Source organism: Orycteropus afer, unplaced genomic scaffold (assembly GCF_000298275.1).
Source record: "Orycteropus afer afer isolate SDZICR_OR568_19922 unplaced genomic scaffold, OryAfe1.0 scaffold00089, whole genome shotgun sequence".
NCBI classification, from domain to species: Eukaryota; Metazoa; Chordata; class Mammalia; order Tubulidentata; family Orycteropodidae; genus Orycteropus; species Orycteropus afer.
In genome coordinates, this window is record NW_006921676.1 from 3324323 (window position 1) to 3333512 (window position 9190).

At 41.6% G+C, this 9190-nt stretch overlaps 1 protein-coding gene across 1 annotated transcript in view; it reads right to left on the reverse strand.

The window, feature by feature from the left end:
* The window catches only part of UPF3A (UPF3A regulator of nonsense mediated mRNA decay), a 53858-nt gene that overhangs the window by 38737 nt on the left and 5931 nt on the right, over positions 1-9190 (reverse strand). Inside the window, exons 4-5 of the mRNA XM_007942399.1 lie at positions 8118-8216; positions 7892-8002 (exon numbers count right to left, since the gene is read on the reverse strand). Coding sequence (XP_007940590.1) covers positions 7892-8002; positions 8118-8216 — 210 coding nt within the window. The remainder of the gene's footprint in view (positions 1-7891; positions 8003-8117; positions 8217-9190) is intronic.

Here is a 9190-nt window from a genome sequence, read left to right on the forward strand (position 1 = left end):
ATTGTGGTAAACTGTGGTCAATTACATGAGACAAAGTATATGTGAACTGCTGTATGGAAAGTGAATTTGCTCTGTAAATCTTCACCCAAATAAAAATAAATTAAATAAATAATAATAATAAAAACAAAAACAAAAACATTATTTTCTACTTAAATAATGTAATCATTAATAATATTATTAAAAATATTCTGTTTATTACTTAGGGGAAAAAAAAAAAGTATGGGGATACTAACAATTCTGTACACACCAGAACCAAACCCAAACCCATACCCATTGCTATCTAGTTGATTCTGACTCATAGAAACCTTATAGGACAGAGTAGAACTGCCCTATAGTGTTTCCAAGGCTGTGAGTGGCTGGTGGGTTTGAATTACTGACATTTCAGTTTAACAGTCAAGCACTTAAACACTGCACCACCAGGGCGCTTTATTCTATACACGTGTTGTTGTTAGGTGCCATTGAGTCAGCTCTGACTCATAGTGACCCTATGTACAACAGAACAAAACAGTGCCCAGTTGTATACCATCCTCACAATCCTTGAATCCTCACATAATTGAGCCCATCATTGCAGTCACTGTGTCAGTCTATCTTGTTGAGGGTCTTCCCCTTTTTCACTGACCCTCTACCAAGCATGATATCCTTCTCTAGCAAATGGCCCCTTCTGACAACATGACCGAAGTAGGTGAGACAAACTTAGGCCATTCTCACTTCTAAGAAGCATTCCGACTACACTTCTTCCAGGACAGATTTGTTCATTCTTCTGGTAGTCCATGGTATTTCTAGTATTCTTCACAGATACCATAATTCAAAACCATCAACTCTTCTTTGGTCTTCCTTAGTTATTGGCCAGTTTCACATGCATATGAGGCATTCTATACATAGTACATATTTAATTCCTGATCCTTAGAGGAATCTTAACATATTGCTCAAAAAAGATGTGAAAAAACTAAATGTAAAATGAGTATAATGCTTTAAACTTCCCAAAGGTTATAAATCTCTCTTCACATTGTTTGCAGATATTGGAAATCATTAAATAAAATGTTTCTATATTCACTTCTATTCAAAACATTCTAGGAATTTCTTCCTATTCTGCTTTTCAGATAATGATTTTAAGTAATTTGGATTCTTGTGATTTCTTATGATATACATTCCATAAATCAGAATGACTGTAGTTTAGAAAATGACTCTGTATAGCGTTATTAACCCAATGGCACCAAATATCAAGGAATGAATGTTTCTAACTCTAACTCTAATCCTCAACTTTCATATCCCAAGAGTCTTATTTGATCTGGAAGTTGGGTGTCCAAACAGGCAGTGGGCCTACAGACATTTACAAAAGATGTACTAACTCCAAGAAGTATGGGTTATCTCCATGGTCTATAAAATTTGAGTATGAGGTGGCTTGAATGGCAAATTCAGAACATAGATGGGAAAGTGGAAGATGATTTGGATCTATTTTCTAGGTTTTAAAGACCACAGATTATATTGGGAGAGAAGAATCAATGGATCACCTGAAGGCTTAAATGACATTTTCAGTGTCCTCAGGAGCAGGAATTAACTAGGACCCACCAGCCACTCCTCGGAAGGAAAGTTGGGCAATCTACTTCTATAGTGATACTGCCTCGGAAACCCAAGGAAGGGTCGCTGTGAGTCGGTTCCAACTTGACAGCACATCGACAACACCACCACCACCACGTGTACTGTTCAAGGAGCTCTGGTGGTGCCGTGGTTAAGACATTTGGCTGCTAGCCAAAAGGTTGATGGTTTGAACACCAGCTGCTCCATGGAAGAAAGATGATACAGTCTGCTTCGTAAAGATTTACAGCCTTGGAAATTCAGTGGAGGATGCTATGAGTCAGAATCAACTCAATGGCAGTAAGTTTGGTTGAGTATGTGGGCTATTCAGGAATTATAGGAGAGTACCTGGGCCAGAGTTCTTAACTAGGAATTGAAGATTTATGAACACTTTGAAATTATAACAAAATGTAATTTTGCCTATGGACATTTTCTAGAGAAAAACTGTTACCAGATTTTCAAAGAGGTCTGTGGCCCTAAGAGGTTAAGACTAAGTATTCTAGGCCTTCTCTGGTATCCTTCAGCATGTTGTTAGAACTAAACAGGCTTTCCAGTTAGGAAGATGGCCACCAGCTCCACTTCAGGTGGGTCAGTTATAGTGAGAACCAACAAGGGTACAAATGCCCGCATTTTTATGATAAATACAAGGTTCTGTAAGAACCCTGCTTCTTGCCTGGGGTGGTTTCTGGGTCAATCATGAACTCTAGCTCAGGATGAATAGAGTTGACTCATGAAAGTCAATGATCAGCCCTTGTAACAGGTAAATCATCCCAAATAGGTGTGATTGTGGTGAAAATATTTGAAAATGTGATAGATGCACAACATGATGAGCATAATGTCACTGAACTGTACATGTAAAAAATATTGAAATGGCAAATGTTTTGTTATATATACATTTACTCATTGCCATCAAGTCAATTTGCCCCACAGAACCCTATAGGACAAAGTAGAATTGTCCCATAGGGTTTCCAAGGTTGTATGTAATCTTTATAGAAGCAGAATGCCATATCTTTCTCCCATGGAGCAGCTTGTGGATTTCAACTGCCAACCTTTCAGTTGGCAGCCTAGTGCTTAACCACCTCACCACCAGAGCTTCTGGTGATTACTGAAGAAGAAAGAAGAAGATTAAGCACCAACAGTGCACCAAGCCCTGAGCGAGGTGCTGGGAATACAGATATGAATGGGACATGTTCCTACTTTACAGGTGCACAGTCAGATTTTGTTGGCTGGCATGGGTCTCACTACAGAGCCTCACATTCAAAGATGTGTCAAAACTGCAGCAATATGACAGAGTGCTGTTCTTTTTCTTTACCTATCCCGTATAAGAGGACATGGAGTCTTAGATTCTTTTGTTTCTTTGCCTCTCTTGTCCAATCCATCAGTCAGTCCTGTCAGTTCAAACTCCAAAATGCATCCTGACTCTACCAGCCATTTTGGAGACTGCTACACATACCACCACCACCACGAGGAGGAGTAAATTTCACTGCTGCCTTGGGCTACAGCAAAAGCCTCCTGACCAATGACCCTGCTGCTCTCTTGGGTATCCACAATCCATTATGCATAGAGAACCAGAGTTACGAAAAACTAAATCAGATCATGCCACTCCACTTCAGGTCACTCCCCGCAAAAGTTCCCAATTGCCCTTGCAATATAATTCAAATTTCCTTACAAAAAGAAATCCAAACTTCTCACCACAGCCCACCAAGTCCTACATGATCTAACCCACCTACCCTCTCCAACTACTCTACCCCTTGACCCTTAGGTGCTTTCATTCTCTTCCTTATGCCCCCAAATTATCTCTAGCCTCCAGTCCCGTGCAACTGTAGTTCTCTCTTCTTCCATCTCTCAGCACAGCTGGCTTATTGTTCTGGTCTCAGTTCAAATATCATCTTCTCAGAGGGGCCTTTCCTGAGTACTTTATCCCATTATTCTATTTCATTAAATTTGTAGCATTCGTCACAAACTGAAGTACTGCTGTTGGTTTATTATCATTATTTTTTTTACTACCTAGAAGGCTGGCGGTTCAAACCCACCAGCCACTCCTCGGAAGGAAGGTTGGGCAATCCTACTTCCGTAGTGATACTGCCTCGGAAACCCAAGGTGGGGTCGCTATGAGTCAGGGCTGACTTCACGGCACATAATAACAACAACAACAATTATCTCCACTAAAAGGGCAGCTACACAAGGACAGAGGCTTCACCTACCTTTTTCATCACTGTATTTCCAGTGCCTAAAACAATTCCTACTCAGAGCTGGTACCCAGCCACCATGTGTTATATAAAACTAGCAAATGCATCCTAAGCATATCTTAATATTTACTTTTAGTGATTAAAAACCCTTTGAGCCACACATCAAATCAGCTGTCAAAAAATTTAAAAACTTTGTTACTACACTAATGAAGGTTAGTAGACTCTGCTCCAATAATGTTAATCATTCTCATTAATTTATTCAACAAACATTCACTCAATACCTAAACTTTTCTGTGCAGAGACTGCAAACATGAAAATACAAATTAGCTGGAGGAATGGGGAGATGATGGTCCCAGAAGAGTGTTTATATAGAGGGAAGATTGACATATGAACAGATAAATGATAAACAATATAATTGTTATGTAAGTCTTAAAGAGTGAGTAAGAGAGAGCTGTGGGGATGAGGTAGGTAGAAGGAGTGAGGGGAAGGAGCACTGAGGCCTTGAGAAGAAACCTAGCCTTCAGCAGAGAAGATAAGAGAGACGCTCTAAGGTATGTTTGGGTACTACAAGCACTTTGCCTGTTAATGGCTAAAACTGTTTCACATCTACTCTAGAGGTTTTTGGAGACTGCTACACATAACACCACCACCACCAGGAGGAAGGAGTAACATGGTGTTCTGGTTACCTAGTGTTGCTCTGAAAAAATATACCACAAATGAGATGGCCTTAACAAACAAGAGTTTATTTATTTATTTATTTTCTTTTGTCCATAGCACCTTTTTTTAACAGCTTTTTTTTTTTTTAATTGTAATTTCGGTGAAAATTTACAGAGCAAATTCACTTTCCATACGGCAGTTCACATACACTTTGTCTCATGACACTGACTACAATTTACCACAATGCAACAGCTCCCCTCCCACTTCTTCCCCATAGTTACCTCTTCCCTGTGTTCATCCCTCCATGCACTCCTGCCCCCTGAGCTATCTCCCTGTGCATAAGCAGCTGCCTTAACAACCAAGAGTTTATTCTTAAAATTTGGAGGCTTTAAGTCCAAGTTCAAAGTGCAAGGCTCTAGGGGCTAGGTGAAAGCCCCTCAACCTTGGAGTTCAGCTCTGCCTCCTGCTCCCGGCCCACTGGAGCTAGAGGCTTTTCTTCACTCAGACAGCTGCTGGCTGCTGAGACTGACATAAACCAAGGTTGACAAGTAAAAAGGCACAGTTCCGATGTTACCAAACCACATGGCAGGCCATTAACTTAAGTCCATTGTAAGTCCCAAGGTCAGCAGAGCATGGCAGGCTGCTGAACAACAACACGACTACATGCAGGGTTCAAGGTGCCATAAGCTAGAGACCATTCCCAAAGCTGCTTCTTATGTATGGGAAGCAGACCACATACCCAAAGCAGCTACTCAGCTGCTTGTAGTAGATCCCACCATGGAGTTGATTGCCAATCTCATCATGGGGAATAACTACCACCAGCTGCCTAGCCACTCAACCAGGCCCAGCCAAGTTGACACACAAACATAACCACCACAATTCCACCCCTTGTCAACTTGGCACCTGTACAGATCTTCAATGGGTAGTATCTGTACAGGTCTTCTTCACTGGGTGACTCCAGTACCCTAGTTCTTGAGTGGTGACCTCACCCCCTTGGTTTGGCAGGCCCGTTTCTCTCCCTCTTGGGCATGGCAGCCCTGCCCCCTCACTTTTGGGCAGCAGCTATGGCTCCATCCCACTGGCTCACAAGAACAAGCAGCCCCACACTCCAGAACCAAGTTGGTGACAGTCTGGCTCTTTGAAACCTAGAGGGCTGTGGTGATTCCACCCTCAAAGCCCTACCCTTAAGGTTGAGGCAGCTCTGCTTCCCATTTCCTTGGTCTCTCCGCTTCTGCTGATTAATGCCATTTCCCAGTCAGGGAACCATCATAATCCCTTAGGTTTCAAAGAGTTAGACCTTCACCAACTCAGGGCTGCTTGTTCCTGTGAGCCAGTGGGATGGAGCCATAGCTGTTGCCCAAGAGTGTGGGGGCAGGGCTGCCATGCCCAAGAGGGAGAAGAATGGGGCCCACCAGGCCAAAGGGGTGAGGTTGCCATTTAGAGGAACTAGACTGGAGCCGCCTAGTGAGAGAGATCTGTATATATGCCACCCAATGAAGATCTGTACAGGTGCCAAGTTGACAAGAGGTAGAATTATGGTAGTTAAATTTGTATGTCAACTTGGCTGGGCCTGGTTGAGTGGCTGTGCAGCTGGTGGTAGTTATTTCCCGTGACAAGACTGGCAATCAACTCCATGGTGGAATCTACCACAAGCAGGTGAGTAGCTGCTTTGGGTATGTGGTCTGCTTCCTGTATATAAGAAGAACCCTTGGGGACAGTCTTTAGCTTATGGCATGCTTGAACCCTACATGTAGCTATGTTGTTGTTCAGCAGCCTGCCATGCTCTGCCAACCTGGGGACTTACAATGGACTTGAATTAATGGTCAGCTGTGTGGTTTGGTAACATTAGGACTGTGCCATTTTATTTGTCGACCTTGGGCTTGTTAGCCTCAGCAGCCAATAGCTGCCTGAGTGAAGAGGTGCCTCTAGCATCAGTGGGCTGGAAGCAAGAGGAAGTGCTGAAGCCCAAGGTCAAGGGGGTTTCATACAGCCCATAAAGCCTGGCACTTTGAACTTGGACTTAAAGCCTCCATATTGTAAGAGAATAAACTCCTGTTTGTTAAGGCCATTCCACTTGTGGTATGCTCTTGTCAGAGTGGCACTAAGGAGACAGAACACATGGGGCCACCAGGAGCCAGTCAACTCAAAGGCAACTGGAAAAAAAACCTAGAAAACAACCATTTCTAAAAATATCAACTGTGGGTACAGGGTCAAAAGTCAGGATTTAAACCAGATTCTGTGGTCCAGCATAGCTTATTAACTAGTTTGCCTTACTCAGGGGGCCTGATACATTTTTAAACAGCAGTAAGATTACTTCATACTTAAGCAAAGTGTTTCATTTCTAGGGCCCCTGAGATGTCCATCTGTGACTGACTTTGACTTTGTGAACATGGTGCTCCTGCCCTAACACAGCCAGGCACAGAGCATTCAATGGCTTGGAGCACCCTATGTGGCATAGTGGATAAGGGACTTGGCTGTTACCCAGAAAGTCAGCGGTTCAAATCCAGTGTTCTGGTTACCTAGTGCCACTCTGACAAGAATACACCACAAATGGGATGGCCTTAACAAACAGGAGTTTATTCTTACAGTCTGGAGACTTTAAGTCCAAGTTCAAAGTGCCAGGCTCTAGGGGCTCGGTGAAAGCCCCTCAACCTTGGGCTTTAGCTCTGCCTCCATCTCCCAGCCCACTGAAGCTAAAGGCTTTTCTTCACTCAGACAGCTGCTGGCTGCTGAGGCTGCCAAGCCCAAGGTTGACAAGTAAAAAGACACAGACCCAATGTTACCAAACCACATGGCAGGCCATTAACTCAAGTACATTGTAAGTCCCAAGGCTGGCAGAGCATAGCAGGCTGCTGAGCAACAACACAGCTACATGTAGGGTCTAAGCATGCCACAGGCTAGAGACCATTCCCCAAGGCTTTTGCTTACATACAGGAAGCAGACCACATCCCAAAGGCAGCTGCTCAGCTACTTGTGGTAGATCCCACCATGGAGTTGATTGCCAGTCTCATCATGGGGAATAACTACCAACAGCTGCACAGCCACTCAACCAGGCCCAGTCAAGTTGACACACAACATAACCACCACACCCAGCACCTCAGCAGAAGGAAGATGGAGTGATCTACTTCCATAAAGATTTACAGCCTCAGAAACCCAATGGGGGTCGCTATGAGTTAGAATCGACTCAATGGCAGTAAGTTAGTTATCCATAGCTTATTTGGAAGCATTATATAACTTTAAAACAAAATTGTTGTTAACTAAAAATTCAGGTTCTGTCTATCAACAAATGCTCAAGCATATTTTCTCAAGTTATCATCTTGCCATCCTTTTAGTCAAACTAGAAAAAACATTTCTGCCAATACTCTTAGAAGTTTCACTTTTTTATAATAATGAAGAAAAAGAAGAAAAAAGTACATACTCTAAAAATACATTTCTCAATAAAGTAGAAAGTAGAAATGAGCAAAACAGACCAAAGACTTCTCTTGTCTTTGCCTCTATCTCTCCCAGAAGAGTTTCAGGATTGGCACTAGTTTTCTCTTCCTCCATACAGTAAGTTTCTAAAAATTTCTTATATTCTGGATCTGCAAATTGAAACAAGAAGGCAAGAAAAATATTTTTCTACATATATGGTAGAAGAACTCTAATCAGTATATTTAATTTAGCAGTTTCATAATCCAGTCTTAAGAAAGAGTTTACCATCCTCAATGCTTCCAGTTTTGGCATCCTTTTTCTTTAGCTTCTTTTTGGATATCTTTTGGAATGGAGCAAATTCTACCACTGCAGGATATTCTAGGCCTTTAATAGAAAACAAATTCCATAAACCATTCTGAAATTCTACTACATTCATTTTAGAAAATAATGATGTAACTGCTTTACAGGATAAGCAATGATAATTTATTACTACTGCTTTAAATTATAAACTATAATCATGCTCTGCATAATGTCTGTTCAGGCATGATTGATTCATGCATAATGTCCATGGTCCAAACTCCCATTAACGCCTATTATATTAAAAATCTGAGATACAATATAATGGCTCATAATAACAAATGGCTGCTATTTGCTACACCCATTAAAATATTATTATTATCACTGTATTATTATATTAAATGTTTTTAGCATATCTGGAAGTGTTTCTTTAATGTTTTTATGCATCTAAAGGTACACTATATTACTGAGACAAACATATGACTAACTGATGTAAGATACAAACCATACACCTAACTGTTCCAATTTCCATATAAATTCGACTTAAAGACAGACTTAGGAATGGAACTTGCTCATAATCCAGATACTGCTTGTATATAACATGGTATTAGGACAACATCAAAATCACAAAATATCCTATTTCGCAGAACATATTGTGGATGCTTAGTGGCGTAGTGCATAAGGCATCTGACTGTTAACCAGAAGGCTGGTAGTTCAAACCCACCAGCCACTTCTCGGAAGGATGACTGGGCAATCTACTTCTGTAGTGATACTGCCTCGGAAACCCAAGGAGGGGTCACTACGAGTCAGATCCAACTCGATGGCAGTGAGTTTAGCAATGTATTACTATAATTATGTTTTTAAGCACCCTTGGCATATTAAATTCCAGATTTAAACAAAGGATAAACTAGGAATAGGAAGGGTAATTATTTGTTAAATAAAACAATTCATGAGGTGGTAGTAGTAGTTACGTGACTGTTGTTGTTGTTGTTGTTATGTGCCGTCGAGTCAGCCCTGACTCATAGCGACCCCTCCTTGGGTTTCCGAGGCAGTATCACTAC